Source organism: Chaetura pelagica, unplaced genomic scaffold, assembly GCF_000747805.2.
Source record: "Chaetura pelagica isolate M959 unplaced genomic scaffold, ChaPel_1.0 scaffold261, whole genome shotgun sequence".
In the NCBI taxonomy this organism is placed as follows: domain Eukaryota; kingdom Metazoa; phylum Chordata; class Aves; order Apodiformes; family Apodidae; genus Chaetura; species Chaetura pelagica.
This window is the reverse complement of record NW_009952189.1, coordinates 1055034-1076717: the sequence shown is the minus strand read 5'-3', so window position 1 is coordinate 1076717 and position 21684 is coordinate 1055034. Positions and strand designations below refer to the sequence as shown.

General features: G+C 38.3%; 1 protein-coding gene across 1 annotated transcript in view; it reads left to right on the top strand.

The window, feature by feature from the left end:
• Window positions 1-2598: 2598 nt before the first annotated feature.
• Window positions 2599-21684, top strand: part of CCDC149 (coiled-coil domain containing 149) — a 42278-nt gene continuing 23192 nt past the window's right edge. The window contains exons 1-4 of the mRNA XM_010007304.1: window positions 2599-2754; window positions 3307-3345; window positions 15061-15168; window positions 21148-21264. Coding sequence (XP_010005606.1) covers window positions 2695-2754; window positions 3307-3345; window positions 15061-15168; window positions 21148-21264 — 324 coding nt within the window. The 5' untranslated portion in view covers window positions 2599-2694. The remainder of the gene's footprint in view (window positions 2755-3306; window positions 3346-15060; window positions 15169-21147; window positions 21265-21684) is intronic.

Below are 21684 nucleotides of genomic sequence, written 5' to 3'. Positions count from 1 at the left end.
AGGTGGAAGTGTCCTTTTTGAGAGTCCAAATCCTTCTTGGAATTGCTTTTCTCATTCCCTTCCCACTTTTTTGCAACTAAGCATTTACCATTTTTGGAAAGTGTTAGCTGTACTAATATACGAAACTCACTTTTCCCTTTCTCATTGACTTGAAATTGAGGTTAACAAAGTCAATTCCAAGCAAGTAGTACATACGAGTAACGATTTTTGTCCCAAAGAACAGCACTGACTTGAACAGTATAGGCTACGTAGGGAAGTGGTGGAGTCACCATCCCTGGAGGTGTTATAAAAATTTGTAGATGTGGCACTTTGGTACATAGTGGTCCTGGTGATGCTGGGTTGACGATTGGACTTGATGATCTTAGAGATCTTTTCAAACCTTAATTATTATATTCTTTACCTAATAGATAGTAGAGAATTCCCTTGCCCCTAGTAATGCTGCTTTGAAAGGTGAAGTCTTCTTTTATGCTTTGTCTGTGTCCTTTGTGGAGAGCTGTGAGTCATGGCAGAAACAAGATTTTTTTTTTAGCACTGCATTTCCTGCTTAATAAGTATTATTTTTCACAGAGTTATCCAGATACTCCAATTAACTTCTGACTCTTGTACACCATTTTCATACACCAACACTAGCAGCAAAGCTTAAAGGGACCTGCTGGTGGTGTGAGTCTCCTGAGGCGAGATGTTTATCTTTGCTCCCTGCCCACTGTGAATGTTGTAAAGGCTGTTCTGATCCGTGTAGGACTTGGCTGGATGGGTCAGCTTAATTCTTTCCAATGTTTAAAAGAACGGGACAGGCTACTTGGTTTTGGGCTGTTGTTTTTCTTGTGATTTTTTTAAAGTGATTATGAGGTTTTCTTGTATGTATTTTTATTTACAATTACTGTATCAGATTAGTAGTGTTTAAAAACAATGTAGTGAAAGCATTTTAGAATTGACTAAGACATGAGATGAAGCTGGAAAAAAAAAAAAGAGAGCTTGTCAGAGGCAAATATTTCACTGTCAGGGAAGGAATTATTTTCTCAAGTTTGAAGCAATTTACCATGTCACTATGATCACTTGCTGACAATATTGAAGTTTAGCTTCTGAGACCTTTCAGTGCTCTATCAGGGGATTTGACATTTGTGTAAGGTAAGGACGTAAGTACCTAGGTACAGTTGCCTTTGTTGATGCCAAGGCATCATAATCCAGAAGATTTATGGCAGGATTTCAACTTCAGTATTGCCAGAAATAAAATTAATCCAAGGTGGAAGTGTCCTTTTTGAGAGTCCAAATCCTTCTTGGAATTGCTTTTCTCATTCCCTTCCCACTTTTTTGCAACTAAGCATTTACCATTTTTGGAAAGTGTTAGCTGTACTAATATACGAAACTCACTTTTCCCTTTCTCATTGACTTGAAATTGAGGTTAACAAAGTCAATTCCAAGCAAGTAGTACATACGAGTAACGATTTTTGTCCCAAAGAACAGCACTGACTTGAACAGTATGGAAGTGCTGATGCTCTTGCTTTGTGCAAGAGTCCATAATGACAAAGTATTCTTGTCAGAGTATATAATGAAACTATAAATTGTTTTCATGACTGCTGTGATATTTGGTCTCTTGCAGAGCACATTCAGAAGGTATTTAGTGTCACGTCTTAATGTAACATCAGAACTAGAAATACATGCTTTAGCATGAGCAGTGTCAAGTGATGGGTAAGGAGAATCTGCTGATTAAACATCCCATTAAATGAGAAAAGTTGCCTGAAACTTTAATGGGTAACATTCAGCCACCGCAGGAAAAGATGGCTTACAGGTTACTCTCTCTCCCTCTCAGCGGGGAAAGGCAATGAGGCAGATCAGACTAAAGCAGAATAGCAATGATTTTCAAGTTTTGCTTTGCTTTGTGCATGAGCCCTTAGAATAAGAGGTGATGGCTGGAGGTGAAGGTTCACATCTGCTTTCCCTCCCCATTCAGGTGTTCCCAGCGTTCCTGGATTATTCCTTGTTCTTTGTCTCAACAAACATGTGTGTATAGTATCACAGCTGAATTAGTTTATTTTACTTGCACCAATAGGGTATCACACTGAAGTTGTTTTTGACTCTGGTTGCTGCTCATGCTGATACTCTTTTTGCAGCAATATTGTGCTCTTTCACTGTCAGCTGAGTCCAGAGGACATTGCTGGTAGCAGGGAGGAGGGAAGAGGGAATGAGGTGGGAAATGCTAGTTGCTAACTGTAGGCTGTATACTGGGGAGAAGTAACAAAAAGGGATTTTGCAAAGGCTCTGCCTTCTAGCAGCCTTCTGAGGGCTGCAAGTAAAAATTTGAGGCTTCTCATACTGTTGTTTATTGGGAAAAAGAAGAGAAGCTAGAATTATTGAATTTTTCCAACTCATGATGGTCAGGTGAGCATGTGGCCTTACACATGAATTTCAGGTTTCTAATGCAATGGATTTCCTTCTGGTGTTTGTTATTAATAAGCTAAGATTACTTGTGGTAGACTTTGGTCTTGTGCAGTCTTCTTCCATCTTTTCAGAGAAAAACTTGGAATATCTTGAATCCAGACTGGCTGTGGTTGAAATGGCTTGTTACAATTACGTTGTTTTTCTCGTCTGCAGTATCTGGTGTGCAAAAGGAAGCTTGAAAGTAAAAAGGAGGCATTGCTAATCCTTTCCAAAGAGCTGGACACTTGTCAACAAGAAAGAGACCAGTACAAGCTTATGGCCAACCAGTTGCGGGAACGACACCAGTCTCTGAAAAAGAAGTATCGAGAGCTGATTGTAGGTTGTTCTTTATTAATACTGTATAATTGGGGAGCAAGAATCAACCTCAAAAAAAAAAAAAAAAAGAAAAAGGAATGAAGTCCGTAATCAAGGCTGTAAAAATATTTAGGTATATGTTTACAGTAGTCTTGCAGTTGTACAGCTCTTATTATATTATTACTCTTTTGTTCTGTGTTGATGAGGTAGTGCCTGTTATATAAGACACAGAAAGACAGTGCATGCTCTGAGGAAATTAGTTTCAGTCATAATTCCATTTAAAAACTGTCTGCAGTATTAGTATTCCATAGCAACTTAATGTACCATTATGAAAAATAATGCAACATAAATTTGTAATGACCTGCTGTTCTAGTAACATAAACAAATATTCAGCCTTTGATGATTTTTGAGATGAAACTACTATTTCCGGTATTAATCAAGCTATAATATTTTATAAACAATTTTGATAATATTTAAGTTAAAATACATGTTTTAAGATGTGATCCACTAAGTTAACGTAGTTGATGGCTTCAGAAGTGAGTTGCCAATAAAGTATGTTTTTTTTATTTGCAGGATGGGGATCCATCCCTTCCACCTGAAAAGAGGAAACAGGTAAGATTTATTTTTCCGTTGACATTGTTTACCTGCTACAAAAGTACATAGCAAAAGTGTGAAAACAGTAATAAATATGGTAAAAAACAAGTATTTTGGGGAAGGGACTTTTTACCAGGGTGTATAGTGATAGGATGAGGGGCAATGGTTTTAAACTGGAAGAGGAGAGATTTAGGTTAGACATTAGGAAGAAATTTTTTACTGTTAGGATGGTGAGACACTGGAATTGGTTGCCCATGGAGGTTGTGGATGCTCCATTCCTGGAGGTGTTCAAGGCCAGGTTGAACAGGGCTTTGTGCAGCCTGGTCTAGTGGAAGGTGTCCCTGCCCTTACAGGGGGGTTGGAACTGGATGTTCTTGTAGGTCCCTTCCAACACAAACCATTCTGTGATTAAAAGATTTCCATGATTCTGTGATGTCTGTATATTGAAAAGCTCAGTCTTTAAGCTGTGGCTTCATGTGCTTTTGTCTAAACGTGTTTCATTTCAACTAACGTTAATTAGAATATATAACTCTTGCATTTATGTTCACCTGAGACTGAAATTGGTCAGTGTACAGAGACATGAGACTGTTCTCTGTGTTGTTTATCCTTCTAGGATTGAGTCATAAAATGGGTTTGTGACAGGACTTCTCACACAGCAGCAATTTGGGAGTGTGTTGTCTGCATCTCATAATTGTTAATTTATTGTTGTGAGTACTCTTTGCCATTAGGTACTCTCACAGGTCACTTGGGCTCTATGAGTTATACATCGTAAGAACAATGGAAATTGCATTTTATGGTTTCTGTGAAAAAACTTTTTGCTTGCTCACTTTTCCCCTCTCGGCCCCCAGAGATCCACATATTAAGTTCCTGTTGTGGAGTGTTGGTTGTTACATCTTAAAATTATCTTAATTTTTAAAGAAAAATGGCACCCATAGCAAAGTGTGTGAGTAGAGAGAGAAGAACCCAAAAGACCAAAAACTGTTGTTGTAATTGCTAGTCCTGAAAGTCTCAGACTTGGGATGTTTGAAACATGGTTATTGCATTCTCTTAATGGGTCAGAAGTTTTACTAATGATCTTTTCTCTAGGAGTCTGCATGTAGTTTTGCTATGTTCCTAAAATTTTAGCAGCTTAGGATTTTGGTTGTTTCAAACTTTCAGAAGCAATAAAATTACTCTTTCAGGCACTTAAGCAAATAGCTGCCAAGAAGTCAGTGGCTCAGTACAGGATCATTCAGATTCCTCATTATTTAGCATAATGTATTTGAAATTCTGTTACTTCAACAGACTTCTAATAAAAGTTCATAACCGTAAAGGTTTGTGCATTCTTAATATTAAAATGGGAGCTGAAGAATATACAATTAAAAGGAAAAAAAGCAATGTAGTATATGGGGTACAGAGATAAGTAGGAAGGAAGATGTGCCGTTCCATGGATGTTGTTCTGGTTCCTCTTCCATCTTTCAAAACAAATAAATCTGACACTTGTTTCTAAAATTAGCAAAATTTAGTATAAATTCAGAAGCTGCAATTGTATTAATTTTTGGCTAATCTTACCATGGTAAGTGGGTGCAAAGCCATTTAATAATCTAGCTAGGAGACTTTTTTGTCTGAGGAAGTTCTGTATTCATGCTAAGTAGCAGTAAATAATTTAGTTCTCAAATGGGGTCATTTATAGGTCTCCCCCAAAGACAATATATACTTCAGGTTGTACAGTAATAGGTCGTTAGTGCACTTCTTGAATTCATTTTCATGAGAAGTGTGTCTGTAGCATACTAGCTGGATAATTTCAAGTAGTTACGGCAACCTTTCTGAAGAGTAGTGTAGTTTTGCTCTGAGAAATGCATCAAAGAGTAAAAAAAAGTTATTAATATTTTTCTATTATTAATGTACATATATTTATTAGCATTTTCTCATCTAAGAAAGAGTCAAGTTCTCTGCTCTTTTGGACTTTTTCCATCCCCTTTTTGCCCAGAAGCCTGGTTGCCTGCTGGGAGAAATTTGTGACCTTGGTTACTTTATAAAAACAGAGACCCTGATCCTATAATAAATTTTGTGTGACACAAAAGCATATGCTGTTCTCATGGGCAGAAATGAGATTAAAACATGCTGAACAATTTGCTGTTACGTTTCTTTATTGCAACTGAGAATTTATTGTTGAAATTGCAATCTAGAACCTGAAGTTTAATTGATAGGTTGAAATTGCTACTTTTTTCTCCTTCCCCTCATAATTTTTTCACCATTATTCTCTATTAAACTGAGTGATTTCTTAAAATATCATATTTACCACACCATGCCTTCTCTCCCTCTTTTACAACACAAATTTTTCATGTTTTGTATGGAAATATCATGTAACCAGGCAATTTCTATCAGCAAGCAGTTACCTTGGAATGTGTTTCTGCAAAATTTTTATTACTTAAAGGTGCTGTAATGTGCAGTACTCTGCAGTGTTTTCCCTCTCAGCTGCGTGTGCAGTGGTATGCATCTCTGACATCATCCAAAGATTGTTCCATGTGTATCACCTTTGGACAATCAACAAAGGCAGGAAATGAGAAACTGTGCAACTGAAATATCTTTTCCTGCAGTAGGTATTTTAACGTTAATGTTGTTGTCACAGCCTGTGAGCTGTCAAGTGCTTCCCTGGCCCCTCTTATCTAACATTCACAATGAAATGCTGCAACTGAAGGTAGTTTTATAATGTCATGTGGTGTCAGGAGAGTAATATTTGGGGAAGTAATGGAGGGGTGAAATGTTTAAAGAGGATAGGAATAATGAAGATCTGATTTTGATGTGAAAATTCACCAGAGATGGTAAACAATAGACACTCTCCAGTTTGAAAGGCATGTTAAAATGTTCTGTCTACAGAGCCTCTGTTGTGCATCCTGTATAAATAGAAATTCTACTATTCCACAGTGGTGTGCATTTATATGCATTTGCTGTGATACAGAATGTTTTTATGACATTGGCAGACAAATACTGGATAGCTGTTGGACAGTGTTGCCATGCTGGGAAACATAAAGAAAAAAACATTTATGGGATTTCTGGCTTGATTTATACTATTACTATTATGTACATTGCTTAAATTTTCAGTGTAACTTTGGTTTGGGAGAATCTTTGTTACTGGAACAACAGATCAGTGAATCCTCTGACTTTCTATCTGAAATGGAAGTTCTTTTAATACAAATTATATCCTTTGAATAAAGAAAGGTGAAGTGAAAGTCATGGTTAGGAAAATGACTGTGCTGGGCCACAGTCCTAAATATGCTTTGCTTAATTTGATCTCAGTGAGGCTACTCAGTTGGAGATAATGGATTTGCAGTGGGGCTGTGTGTCAAGAATAAAGCTGCAACGCATATGTTCACTGGTGAGGGCTTATATCTGTATTTTAAATTTATGAGAAATCAAATTAAATGGAGTTAAACATCACAGGATCACAGGAGGATTAAAGTGGGAAGGTAACTCTGGCATCACATAGTCCTATCCCACTGTTCAAGCAGGGCCACCTGCTTCAGGTTGCTTAGGACCTTGTCCTGTCAGATTGTGAGCATCTGCAAGCATGTAGACTCCACAACCACTCTAGTCAACCTGTTCCTGCATATTTGACCACTCTCACAGTAAAAAAAAGCATTGTGGGATATTTTTTGATGTTCAGATACCTGTAGGTGTTGTGGTATCTAAAGTCCCTCATGAAAATAATTTCCTGTGAACATGAAGTTGTGTGCAGATCAGATAATCTATAGCAGATACTTAATAAAAGACCATCCATGTTGGTCTGCCTGCTAATCATAGAATCACAGAATATTAGGGGTTGGAAGGGACCTCTGGAGCTCAAGAGAGTCCAGCCCCCTTGCCAGAGTAGGACCACCTAAGGCAAGTCACGCAGAAACATATCCAGACGGGTCTTGAAAGTCTCCAGAGAAGGGGACTCCACAACATCTCTGGGTAGCCTGTTCCAGTGCTCTGTAACCCTGGCAGTAAAGAAGTGTTTTCTTACGTTGAGGTGGAACTTCCTATGTACTACTTTGCATCCATTTCCCCTCATCCTGTCACAGGGCATGACTGAAAAGAGATTGTCCCCTCCTTCTTGATACCACACCATTCAGGTATTTATAGACATTAATAAGATCCCCTCTCAGTCTTCTCTTCTCTAGACTAAACAGCTCCAGCCTTTCCTTATAAGACAGGTGTTTCAGTCCCTTAATCATCCTCATAGTCCACCGTTGGACTCTTTTAAGTAAATACCCCTCCCTCTTGAACTGGGGAGCCCAGAACTGGACACAATACTCCCAAGTGAGGTCTCATCAGGGCTGAGTAGAGGGGGAAGAAAACCTCCCTTGATCTGCTGGAGACACTCCTCTTAATGCATCCCAAGGTACCGTTTGCCTTCTTGGCTACAATGGTACATTGTTGTCCCATGGAGAACTTGTCTACCAGGACTGCAAGGTCTTTCTCCACAGAGCTGCTCTCCAGCAGATCGTCTCCTAGCCTGTACTGGTGTGTTTTGTTGTTCCTTCCCAGGTGCAAGACTCTGTACTTGCTCTTGTTGAATCTGATTAGGTTCCTCTTTGCCCAGCTCTCCAGACTGTCCAAATCTTGCAGAAAATGGCTACACAGCCTTCCAGTGGATCAGTCAATCCTCCCAGCTTTGTGTCATCAGCAAACTTGCTGAGGATACACTCTATCCCCTCATGCAGGTTGATGAAGATAAACAAGACTGGACCCAGCATTGATCTCTGAGGAACTCCACTAGTTACAGGTCTCCAGCTAGATTCCACACCATTGATCACCACCCTCTGAGCTCTGTTGTTTAGTCAGTTCTTAATCCATCTCAATGTCCACTCTTCTACCCCACGCTTCCTGAGCTTGCTCATGCAAAAGTTACAGGAGACAGGGTCAAAAGCCTTGCTAAGGTCAATGTAGATAACATCCACTGGTCTCCCTGCATCTACCCGTTCAGTCATGTTATCACAGAAGGCTATCAGGTTAGGCAAACATGATTTCCCCTTGGTAAATCCATACTGGCTGCTCCTGATAACCACCTTCTCTTCCATGTGCTTAGAGATGACCTCCAGAATGAGCTGCTTCCTCATTTTTCCGGGCATGGAAATGAGGCTGACTGGTCTATAGTTTCCTGAATCATCCTTCTTGCCCTTTTTGAAGACTGTAGTGGCATTTGCTTTCCTCCAGTCCTCAGGCAGCTCTCCTGTTTTCCATGATCTTTCAAAAATGATGCAGAGTGGTAGTTCCACACTACAGGCTTGAGAGCTTTCCCCACAAGGCTGTTCTGAAGGAACTTCTTTACTTGCCTATGCTCAAAGGGATTACACTTCAGCTGTGTTGTTTTGTGAATTGTTATACCCTTTCTCGTCCTATCATCCCAGGCTTGTTTACCCTATCCCAAACCTCTTTTTTCCCCCCTCCATAATTTCTAGTTTAAAGCTGTCTTTATGAGGCTTGCCAGCCTGCTGGCAAAGATACTTCTGCCTCATGCAGTCCAGTGCATCCTGTGTCTTCCCTGCAGCTGTTGAGCCTGAGAGAGGATCCCATGGTCATCGGACCTTCTTTGAGGCTCCTAATGATGAACCTCATAAAATAATGGTGACATAATCCTAGTATAGGGCACAGCTTGATAGTTTCTGGTTTTGCCAGGCCAAATGTTTCATCAGAGAACCTGTGTGTATCTTTCCTGAAGGTTGTGATCATTAAGTGTGTTGTGGTTGTCCGTATGTGTCTCAAGGTGGTTCTTTCAAGCCAAGATTCTGACTGCTTCAGTGATAATTGACATCAGAGCAGCATGCTACCCAGTCACTGAGACATTGGTCAGACAGCTTGTCTTCTGCTAATGAATAAGTTAATGAGCATAGCATTTTGGGGCAAGAAGAACATCAGAAGAACTGGAGGTTCCAGACAGGGTATGTCGTGATATGCTACAAATTGACCCGTTTTGATCCTTTTCACTTCCAGCTTCTAGCTAAATGTACTCAGCTGTCAAGCTGTCACAATTCACTTTTGAAACAAACCTCATGGGTTTTCTTACTGTTTTTGACGTAATTGGAAAAAATTACAAGTGTGACTCTTTCTTGTTAACTAATGAATTTGGGAAGTTTTGCTAGTCTTGTGCTGAATTGCAAAAGCAGCATTCTGAGTCCTGGGAGATAAAATCATCAGGTAAAGTACGCTACAGGGCCAGAAATAATTTTGTATTTACCTCACGAAGGGGCAGTGAATATTGTGATTTCCTTCCCTCTTCAGAAGGTTTTAAAGATGAAAAACATGATGTATGTGCCAAATAGAGAGCCCTGCACCCTGTTCTGCTTTGTAGGTGTGTGTTATTCCCATAGTATGAGGTAGCAGGTGGGAAACAGTGAGATCATTTGCCCTTGCAATGCCTCAGATAACAGTATTCCCATGGATTTCAAAATGTATCTGCTCTGAGAGCATAGCCAGTGGAGAAATTTTGGCTTCTACACACTGAAACCTGTTCCATTGATAGGTGCAAGTGGCAGTATGCAGAAAGGTAGAACTTCTTAGCTGCACTGTGAATCATACTTTGTAACATGACACTGTTGTTTCTTCAACATGTAGGTTCTGAAGTAAACGTGAGGCTAGGACAGATGAAATGCTAATTTTAGTAGATGTGACCATCTCTTTAAAATTTGGAGTGCTGTTCATATCTGACATGTACAGCATCCCCTGCTCTGGTTGTCATGTCTTACCTTGATGGAAAATAGACACTTGTTCACACTCCTGCACCTGAATACTTTTAATAAATGTTCTGCTAATTGGTCACAATGCTCAAGATGTTTAAGGGATTTTGATTATTCTTTTTCTGCATGATTTCAAAGGTTAGTTTGCCCTTAAAATCTCAAAGCAGCTAAATATACAAGCCAATGAAACAATATTTTCTTCTGTTCTAGTATAGTGTGTATTTGTTTAAGTACAGATTAATAATTTCTCTTTGATTGTGTTAATCTGTCCTCAATGAAAACTTGATGCCTACATGGAGCAGTGGGGGCATGAAGTATGTTATTGAACCTTCACAATGGAGGAATTCCTGCCAAGTAACTTCACATGATACTGGTAGTTCATATTGACACCCTCAGTTGCTGCTTATGAAGTATGTTAGTAAGTTGCTTTGGAAAAACCAATCTCATAAAGGAATCTATAGTTGATGCTGAACTTACTTTGTCAGCCTTCAGCAATTCTCTAGGTCCAGTTGGGTGGTGTTTGGTCCTTTACAGCACTATGCTAAGCTAACACAGAAGACTGGTTGAAAAGGAGGGGAAAAGTAATAATTTTACATGTCTACTGCTAAGATGGCTTTTTGGTTCTATTAATCAGCTTCATAAAAATTCCTGCTGCTGAGTGTCTTGAAGGTATGTAAGCATGAGCAAGTCTTTCTTGTTTTGCAGAGCTTTGTAAAGTTTTAACTGGTGTTCTTCTGTGGTGGGATTTCTGTCTGATTCTCAGAGTAGCAGATACTCAGAGGAGAAGAGGATTTTCTTCTTTTCTTGTTTTATGTCATATGACTGCTTGGCAAGGCTTTGATTTTTGCTGTTGTTTTACTATGGGGAATTATGACCCATACTAAGTGTGTAGTGTTTAGAATGCCTGGGACCTATAATTCTAGAAGTCTTCTCCCTACATGTTTTTTCAACTTAACAATAAAAATTTTTGCTTTTTTATCGTAAGGAAGCTAGTGCTAAGGAAAAGTGATCAGCTCTTCTACTTTGGAGTGAACAGTGATAGTTGGCAAGCAAAGCAGGTTTTTCTCTATCAATTCAGACATTGCAATCGTCTTGGAGGAGAAGCTACAATTAAATTTGCTATCAGTCACACCTATCAAGTGCATTTAATGTTTCATCAGACTTTTTTTCTGTTAGCCCTGTAGTTCAGTGTTCTTCTTTGTTTGAAGGTGTGGCTGAAAGAAACATAGAGGAGTGTAAACTGTAAATTGCTTGTTTGTATTTGAAAGTACTTCTAAACTGTAAAGGTATTTTGGAAGTTTTCCCCTCTGCCAAATTTATTTCTCAAGCAGTATCTAAAGGCAGAAAGTCCTTTTTTAAAAAAGTAATGTAAGTGTCGGCTAAGATTTATGTGCGTAAGAATTGAGAGCTATATTAAAGGCTGTGTTACTATCCATCATTTTTTAAGTAGTGTGAAGAAAAATACCGCTGTATGTATATGTGGCTAGATTTGCAAAATTGTTAAAGGAGCCAAATTCAGGTGTCGTGCAGGGATAACTGTTTGGAGTTACTTTTTCTTTTTCTCTTCTTGAGTCTGATAGTTGGCAGTCAATTAGAGACTTGAAGGAAGCACTATATGTTATTTAGTGTTACAAATATTTCAACTGAGAGAGAGTAGGAGAAACAAACAGTTTGCATTGCTGCATGTTGTAGCAGAGGCGAGACAAGATGAGGCAGCAGAAATGTATAGACCTCTGCGTCTTTCCTGTTACCCGTGGCTCAGAATTTTCTTTTCATCAGCACTGGAGTCAGTTTTAAATAGTGTGAGCAAAGGAAATAAAGTCTCTGGCAGTGACAGGAGCCTCTTTAAGGCTTCACCTAGAATCAAAAGAAACTGTTGAAGAAATTGAGTCTAGAGAAGCTGAATTTGGCTAATTTTCAGAGAGTTTTTCTGTGTTGCACAGGTGAACGAAGTGAGCTTTATTGTCTGCTGAAGTAACTTGAATTTCTAAGTGAATTCTGTGTTTGTTCTATCAATATTGAAAGGAAGTTGCCAGGTGGAAAAATGAATTGCTTTTCTCCTTGCATAGATTTCTTCTTCTTTCTTTAAAAAATACCTACCTAGAGGTTCACAAAGCCAGTCATCCATTGTTAGTTTTATCATCTTTCAACCATATGGTATGTTTTCTTACACATGCCAAAGAAGTGGTACCAGTCCATGTGTCACTCAGAGTATCCTATTTGGCTGGCTGTCTTTATGCCCAATAGAGCACTTTTGAAAATCAGGGCTTTCTCCTTCTCTCCACATTTAACCAAGAGCTTTGATAAGGTCTTGCCAAAACCTTTAAAACTGGAAAAAATTCAAATTATATGTTGTGTGAAACCTGTCAGCCAGGAAAAAATTCAAATTATATGTTGTGTGAAACAGGGGAACTGAATAATCACAGAAGACTACATCTGTGACATTGCTTGGTTGTTTTAGTTTAAGGGAGGTATAATAGAAACCTTGCAGTAAGGAGCCAGTCTGTGCTTAGCTCATTGTAATGCTTTTAGCATGCTTAAATGAGGCTGTTATATTTTGTTGTCTAAAATTATTTGTTTAAATTGTCTTCCAAAATCCCTGCCTCATGTATAAAGGATTTTGTCATGTTAAGTCGTTTATATGACTGACAAAATTCAGCATAGAATTGCAATCCCAGACAAATGGTTTTGAAGGAAATAAATCTGAGCAGGACGATTTAGTATAGGCGTAATGCCTTCCCTGCAGTTACTGGAAGCAGGGGTTTGACTGCAGACTGCTAGAATCCTGGTGGTGTGGCTGTAAACACTGATTAGTGAAACTGAGTTCTTCCCAGGTGTTGAAATTACATGTGCTATTGTACAGTATTACAAGTCGTTCAAATTCATCATAGAAAAGGGGCTTTATAAATAAAAGTGTTTCAGAGGGGTTTGTGCAAATCATGTTCCATTTAACTAATGCAGTCAGGTGATTGAGTAGCCTTTATTGACAGTCAGCTTTCTTAAAAGAAAAAAAGCCATCTAAGCAGTAGCCATAGATACTTCAGTTTAAATGCAGTTTCCTGCAAACATAGGTTCTTTATTTTCTTTCCTTGAAGCAACCATTAGGTACCTCTCAACACATCGACTGAATATATTCTGAAGCTCCTTGATTCATTCAATATATGAACGAGAATTTCACATTTATTTAACATGTAGGAAAAAAAAGATCATTCTACCAGAGCATCCTTGAGGAACTTTTTGCATTGCTTGAATGGCTGCTGTCTTGAAAATAAAATTAGAGGCAGCTTAATTTTGGCCCTACAATAGTTTATTTATGTTTTTTGCTATTACACTTTTTTCCCAAAATATTTATTTGCAGTCTTCACATTTATCAGTAGTTTTAAAAAATGCTTTAATCTCTTCCAAAACTGTGGGAAACTTACCTTCTTTTGAACCAATGAACTCAGAGCATCAGAAGTACAGAAGCTGTAGCAGTGAATCAGGCTTGTTGTTCATCAAGGAAGATATATCAGTTTCTCAAATTATTTTTCCTGTTTAAAAGTTTTAAGCTGTTGCTGTTTTAGACAGGTTGGAGTTTGGAGCCAGCTTCTTCATACAGTAGTATACAAAAGTTCCACATTATTATAGTTTAATGGTCTAACCCAGCAGGTGGTCAGATGCATGCATAGCTATATTCATGTTAATAGTTCTCTTAAATATTAAACAAGATGTGTGGAAATAGTGTTTGTTAGTAAACAACAGAAAATATTGCAGGAATGGCTGTCAGATGCCTTGTTGGTTTGGTAATGTATGAGTTTTAAAGATAAAACCCAAAAAAACCATCCTGTGGGATGTCAGGTGGTAGTGAGATTGGGGAAAAGAGCAGGACTGAAAGAGAAAGACATCAAAACAGAGAAATTGTGGAGTTGGAAGAGAGCCACAGTAAGTAGGGAAACAGAAGCTAAATCTAAAATAACAAGAGAGAACTAGAATGGTCAGTTGATGCCTTGGCCTCATGCCTGTCAAGTACGTATAAGGGTAGTTTAGAAATACTGACTCATGGGACTTTACCAAGTCATGCTTAGAAGGTCTGAAAATTCTTTTTCCATTTTTTTTGATACCCTTCAGATTTGTGGCCATGGATGACACACCTAGCTGTCCAAAGCAATGTCATGAAAGGCTGCACATTATCCACTATGAATACAACTCTCTCAGAAGATTGGTAGACTTTTCCTGAGATGGGTCAGCATTTATGTGGTAGTGGAAAAAATATAATGAAGTTATCTGTAGTATTTCTTATTTTCAGATATCATAGATAGCAAAGGAGGAGGTGGCATTATTTTTTGGTTATTAATCAAGCTGATAGAATTTAATCTTATAGACCTGACTGCTCACCTTGATGATTTTTTGGCTAAGATGAATTATAAATTTTTACCTGAATTTCTTGGGTGAAGGTGTGTGTTTGTTTTTAATCTCTAGCTTTCACTTCTACTTTTCTAGAAGTCTGTATACTAGCTAACACCACAAGTCAGGTCACATTTGAAGTTTGGTGCTAGTAGATATCTGTGGTACAGCTCCATATAGGGGCAGGGCCTCTGGCATTATCTTTACTGGCTAGGAATCTGCTCTAAACACTGTTACATCATAATTTTTCCTCAGCTGGGCCTATAATGTAATTATATACAACTTTAAAACTATAATCTTGGCAACTTCATATAAATATTGTCAAAGTACTCTGGATTTTGCTCTTCACATCAGCTAAGATAGCAGAACTAGAGTAGATGTTTTCAGTTTGTCGTGTTAGGGGTTTGTGTGCTGCTTTGGGGGTGTGTTGACACATGCTCCGTTTATTTTCTGCTATTAAAGGCAAAGAAACTCCAGTGACTTGTGTTGTTATCTCTCTAATAAAGCATGAAGTCTGGGTATCCACAACAATAAAAGTAAAGATTGTTGGCAGGTAAGGAGTAAGTCTAGGGTTTCTTTTCAGTAACCACTTACACTTCTCTTCATAGGCACTAACTTTTGGTTACTCCTTTGTCTGCATCTTTTCTAGGCGAATCTTGCTCAACTACTGAGTGAGGCTCAAGATAGAAATAAACATCTTGGAGAAGAAATTAGAGAGCTTCAACAGAGACTGGGAGAAGTTCAAGGGGACAATAAGGTATTATAATTTTTTTATCATTAAATGGCAAGGAATGTGAAAGCTAGGCCAGAGTTTTCCGTGTATGTAATAAGAAAACAAATAAAACAGTGGGTTACAGAACTTCTACAGTACTTGGATTATGATAAATGCTCAAAACAGTCGAACAAAAGAAGCTTGTACTTGGTACCAGGAAGTAAAGTGTATGATATGATTTTTGTGTGCTGCTTTTGATCTATTGTCCTTAACTCTTGTCACGGTTTGACTTGGGATCAGCAGTTAAACCAATAACAACAATGCTTTTGATCCCCACCTAGCTAGGGAGAGGAGAGAGAGACTTTCCCAATTGAAAATGAAAATAGATAGCTTTAATTAAACAATAATGATAAAAGAAAATATGTACAAATATATACAAGCGTGTGCAGGGATGTGCAAAACCCTGTTGCTTCACCCCACACCCAGCAAATCCCAGGGCATCTCCTGAGCTGGGAGCAGTTCTGAAATGTCCTGGAGCTGCTGGAGAGAGTGGCAGAGCAGACAGGAGCTGAGAGGAGTTATGAGGGTCAGGAATACACGGGCCTAGGGATCAAAGGAGATAGATAGATAGATAGATAGATAGATAGATAGATAGATAGATAGATAGATAGATAGATAGAGTCCTCCCTGGATGCTGGCCAAGGGCAGAAGAGAAGGGAAAAGAAAGAAAGGCTTGACTTCCGTGATCCTTGAATTTATACTGAGTGCCACATAAAAGTGGCTGGAAAACTTGCTACTACTTTCAACAAATGTTCTGCTTAGAAGAGAGTTCACTGAAGAAAAAAAAAATCGGTAAAAAGAAAATTGGCCTCATCCTGGCTCAAACCACGGCAACTATGTATTTTGCACCTAGATTTAATTTAACATGTCAGATTTTGTTTTTAAAAAAATAATATTAGTAGTAGTATTTCCTACAAATAGGTACGGATAAGCATGTCCTCTTCATTCTGTGGTGATTTTCAATTTTTTTGCAATGAAAATGCAAAATTTTAGAAGATGCTAAAACCAGGCAAGGTGTAATTTTTCTCTTTGAAAATATGGAGCCATTGATCACAAGTATATATATCTATATCTATATATCTTTGTATTAAGCTGTTATCCTGCTACTCTTACATAACCAATTTATTTTATTGCTAAATTTAGCAAGTTATATGGAACATTGCTCAAAATCTGCCATTTGGTATTAATCAAACTCCTGTTGTCTTTGTTAATTGAAATATTTAAACTCAAGCCAAATGTGTGTAACATTCACAGCTGGAGCTGTATGCAGAAGTATATTCAGAGATCAAACTAGTGAGAGTTGGAATTTGAGAGTCAGGACAGTTAACGAAGTAAAAAATGAAACAGATAATGAATGATAACTTCCCTCGACTACAGTTTTAAAGTTACAGGATTTAAAATTTTGAATAAAAATGGTGCAGCTTTTAATTATTCATGTGGGTTTTTCCTTTCCTTTTAGTTTCATATGATTTAACCTATTTTATTTTAAACATATTGTGATAATTCAATTTCCATTGTTGTTATCACAAAGGACTTCCCTGAAGGTGTGCAGGGAACTGGGAAATGGTCAAGTGAGACCTGAACTTGTAGCATACATAGCATTCATTATAACTTGATCAGGTCTTCAAAGACCAGCTTTGCCAGTGTTTCTTTCATTTGCACATTATTGTTTGAACTATATTACAGGGTGGAAGGCATTGCCTTGCAGTTCTCCAGTACCAATATTATGCCATACAGCCTTTCCCAAGCCAGTCCGGAACAGATAACAAGGGTTTGTTTAGTACAAACAGAACACAGAAGTAGTACAGCAGCAATGCATTTAAATACCAATGTTATGTACCTATTTTAATTTCTTATAACAGTATGATCTTAGTAATACTTCTTTGTGCGTGAGCTGGCTTTGTTTAGATTTGTCTTTGTGGGTTAGCTTCATAATAGCTGGTCATCTGTTTTCTCAGCATTAATTTAAAGTCAGGATCCTCATAATGGATGGAAAAATAATTTTTAAAAAGAGTGGTTCTGGCCACCATGCTTCTCTCCAAAAGGTGCAAAATAGTGCATCACTAAATCAAGAGGGGGAGGAAAGAAGTGCATCAGACAGGGATTAATTTAGACTAGGATTTTCATTTTTGGAACACATTCTTCACTTTCCTAGTAAATGAGAAATAGAGCTTATTTTAGAATCAGTTTGCTGTTTTTGAAGTGCCTAAAAAAGCATTGCCATCTCTCTGAGGGATTTAACAGTCTCCTGTGTCAGATTTTGCTCCCTTCTAGCTTTGGTGATAAAATTCTAGGCCTGTTCCTGAAGCCATTTTGGTCTGCTCATCAGTTCTCCTGTACTGGCAGCTGGGTTCCTTCAGGCACTGGAGTCCAAATAATGCATGGTACATACAAAAACAAAGAACTATAATAATTTGCTTGTTCTTACGTTTTTCCCCTGCATTCTTCTCTCTGCTTTTTCCAAAGTGAGGGAGGGCATCCTGCCCAGCTGGTCTACGTCAACCTTACTTCTGGCAAGAGAAGAACAAACAGCTGCTTTTGCAGCAAGTGAAGCTGCTTATGGATGAACAATTCTGCCTGTGTCTAAGCAGGGGTGACTCACACAGGCTTTGTCACTCAGTGTCAAGAGCTTTGTAGGACTAAAAAAGAAAAAAAAACACTTTAAATATAACACATTAGCTCTATTGATAAAGAAATGCTTTAATGTTTGCTGCTAGTCAGATACTGCCACTGGGATTAGCAAGAACACCTTCAACTGGTGACATTTTACTTGTTGCTGAAGTAATGTTAAGTATGTAACTAGTTAGGCAATAACAAATTACTTGCATTTGGTTTAACTGGACAAATTTTTTCCTTTAATTCCAGGTAGAATTCTGTTGGCACAAATAATAAAACATCTTCGGGCTGTCTCAGGAAGGATTTGTTGCTGCAGTTTCAGAAACGCAGCAACAGTTAGACTGCAGCATTCCAGGAACAGATACCTGAGACTATTTTTATGATTGATCACAAATTCTTATCAGCTCTGATAAAAGAAAACTCTTCTATGCTTATGATAGTAATTTGTAAATGTTTTTTCCTTCCTAGTGTTCTAGCAACAATGCTTGGAGAACATTTACTGAAAATTTGAGGAGGATAGTTAGGAAACACAGTTCTCTCATGTAAAGGGGTGAAAATGTAAAGCATAAGAGAAACTAGAGCCTTCTGGAAGACTAGATGACTTAGTTGCATTCACTTGAGCTCCTACCCATGCAAAGACATGGTTTTGTAAGCTGTCAAAGGCAGTGCTAAGTTAGAGGAAGATGCATGGAAAACAATGGCTGCAATGACGGTTGTTATAAGGCAGTGTCGCGGGCCAGTATCAGGGGCATTTTATTTAGTCTTAAATGGGGGGAGAGAAGATGGACTGTTCCCCACAGGCAGACAATCAGTCATGCAGCAACAGTACGAAATGTTAAACGTGGAGCATGTGTTTTGGCAGAACTGGGACTTAAGGTAGCAAATTTGCATCATTCTGGTCTGTTTTTTTATATTTTGTAGGCGATGTGGTGAAGACTGTCAGTGACTGTGGCTAAACATGATTGTTTTTGCCTTCCATCAAGAACTTACTGGTTGTGCTGTTTTCTCTTTTTCTTCTACATCTTTTAGCAGTAATCAGGAGTGTTCAGCTTTGGTGCAAGCATTGTATGTGGACTGCTAGCCTGTGCAGCAGCTATTGCAGTGAAGCCTGTTTGGGGTGTTGTGATGCTGTTACAGAGTTGCTACTTTATGAATAATTATTTTAGCTAACCCTTATTAAGAAAAATCTGTGATATTAAGTTAATACAAGCTTGTGGCTTGCAGCACTGAATTGCATTAGTTAACAGTATATTGGTTTTTGACAAACAGCAGTCTCTGGTAAGATGCTTTTAATTTAAATCTACACTGCTGTGAATGCTGTTTACAGAATCCTGAAGGGTAGTGTTAAAATAAAGTTTATTGCAAAGTACTAGTATATGAAGTAAACCTTTATCTCTTTGGGTCACAGCATTTTTGGGGAAGAATTTTATAGCAGGTGGTGCTGCCTCATGAGACATTAGCAATGCAGAATTAAAGGACTTGGCCTGTTCTGCCCTGTCAGCTCTCTGATTGGCCAACTGTCTGGAAGAAGCATTCTGTCATTTCACGGATTGGTATTTTATATATGTTTATAGTGCTGCATGTAATGGCTGAATTTGAATTTCTGAAGCATTCTTTTTATAAGACTTCATGGGGGGGGGTCCTCAAAATTAGTAGTAAATAGTGCTGCTTTTCTTGGCAGGCTGTTTGCCCTTGCAAGTAATAATTGCTTGCAGTTATAATTACGCCTTATGCCTCACCCCCTCCTGGGCTGGAGAAGGGTTGCTCATAGTGCATGAGTCACAGCTCTGATCCACATCCCATGTGGGTACTGAGCATTACACAGGAGTTCTGTTCGGCTGCAGGCGTTGAAGACATCGGTAAAGTGTGATTTCCCCATTACCAGTTTTTCTAAACAAAAATGAGTCCTCAAAACATTATTTCATTTGTTTCTTACTGCCTTTCTCACTAGCGAGAGATTCTAGAAATTAAATTATTCTGACTGAATTAAATCGCATTACCATGCCTTTTGTTCATTAGCCTTTTAACATTATTTAAAAAAAAAAAAAAAAAAAAAAAGTCCCATAACTATGAAGCCATTCTGGGATTTTCTAGTTGCCTTTTTGACTTATTTGTTTGGATAAAGAAATCAGGAGGAATTTATATCTCCTAGGATCCGTCAGCCTGACTAACTGTGCAGTGGTTTGTACTTTCCTTGTGGGAATAGGGAAATATATAGCTCACCAAAATCAGTTACTTTTGGGGGCACAGCTTCCCCTCGACAAGTGAACTGCTTATCAGAACAAGTTATATTAGCTTCAGTGTTTTGCACTGAATAGGAGCTGAAATAAGTGGGGAGGATGATTTTGGTAGTCTGTCTTGCATCAGCAGGATTTTAATTGGCACATTGCAGCTATAGTGACTGGCAACCCATAAATACCAAAGATACATTTTAATGTACAGTCTTCTGCTTCAGAAGATTGATTTTTTTCTAACTCTGAACAATGATGAACATTAATTCCTTGGTGCAGTCAAAAGATACGGGGAAAATCAGGCTAGTTATTGCAATGGGTGTCTTGAGTCTCTGTGGAACTCCTACCAATGAGGCTGTGGGGAGTCAACACTTTTGCCTAGTTGTACTCAGTATAAACAGTGTAAATTATTAATGCCTTTTTGACTGTTGTTTTAGTATTCCATGATTTTTGAAAGGTAGTTGCTTTGTGCTTTCGATATTGAATAAACCTGTGTATTAATTCAAGTCAGACTGTTTTCAGCAGTTACAGCTGTTTGAGCATTTTAGCCAAGTCTTTTTGTTGTTGCCCTGAATTTTTAACATCACCTAACTTTTGTGAGCAGATGAAAAAAATAATGCACAAGCTAATGTATTAGCAGCAGTTAATGCAAATTCTGCACATTGGGATATTAAGTGGTAATAAAATGAAGCTGGGCAAGCCACTTTGTGCCTTTTTATTCATAAGTAGGAAGAGTTCTCTGCTGCAGAGAATTGTATGTTTTATATATAAAAATGGCTTTCTGAGAATTCTCTCATTTTAGGAATTAGTTTCTGTCACTCCTAAAAAACATGACCACATGCCTGTGTTTGCTTAGTCTTTAGTCATTGTATACTCTGGTAGCTTGTTGCAGGGTCTAATTCAGCTCCTGTTGGTGCTCTGCGTGTTTGGCTGGAATTTTTCACTGAGAACAGGATTGAGCCCTCAGCTCAGAAAATTCCCTCTGGCTTAAATAGTACCAGCTTTTTGGCCTGGAAGAGAGGAGATCTATGGCAGCTTTATTCTTTATAATGCAGATGCTACATGATGCTACAGCCTGTGTTCCTTTGCTTACCGACTCTGTGTTTTTTAATTGCAGCTCCTTCGAATGACAATAGCAAAGCAAAGACTTGGAGATGATGAAGTTGGGGCTCGCCACTTTGCTGCGCATGAACGGGAGGACCTTGTTCAACAACTGGAGAAGGCTCGAGAACAAGTAATAAATAAACGGGCATATATTGTCATGTTTTACAGAGCTAGTGCGATAGCAAGTAAATGACTGCTTCAGTTGTGTTTGGAGGGCTGGTAGCTGATTAATATTGCAAATAGTTCTGAAGATGTTGTGATTTTTACTGAAATATTTCTTACTGAGCACTGACTTAAACATGCATACGTGGTTAGAGTGAGTTTCCTAATCTCAGGAATTCCTTCTCTAGATTATTGATTCTTCTCTTTTTATAATGTGGAGCCACAACTTGTGACAATTTAATATTGTCAGTGAGTGTCAGTGAGAGAGACTCATTAGTGAAAGCTGTTACAAATATTTAACACAATATGGAGTGGCTAATGCTTTTCCTACAGATAATATCTGAATCATGTTTTCTGTAGAAGTGTTGTTAGTCTCTTCTTCCTGCTG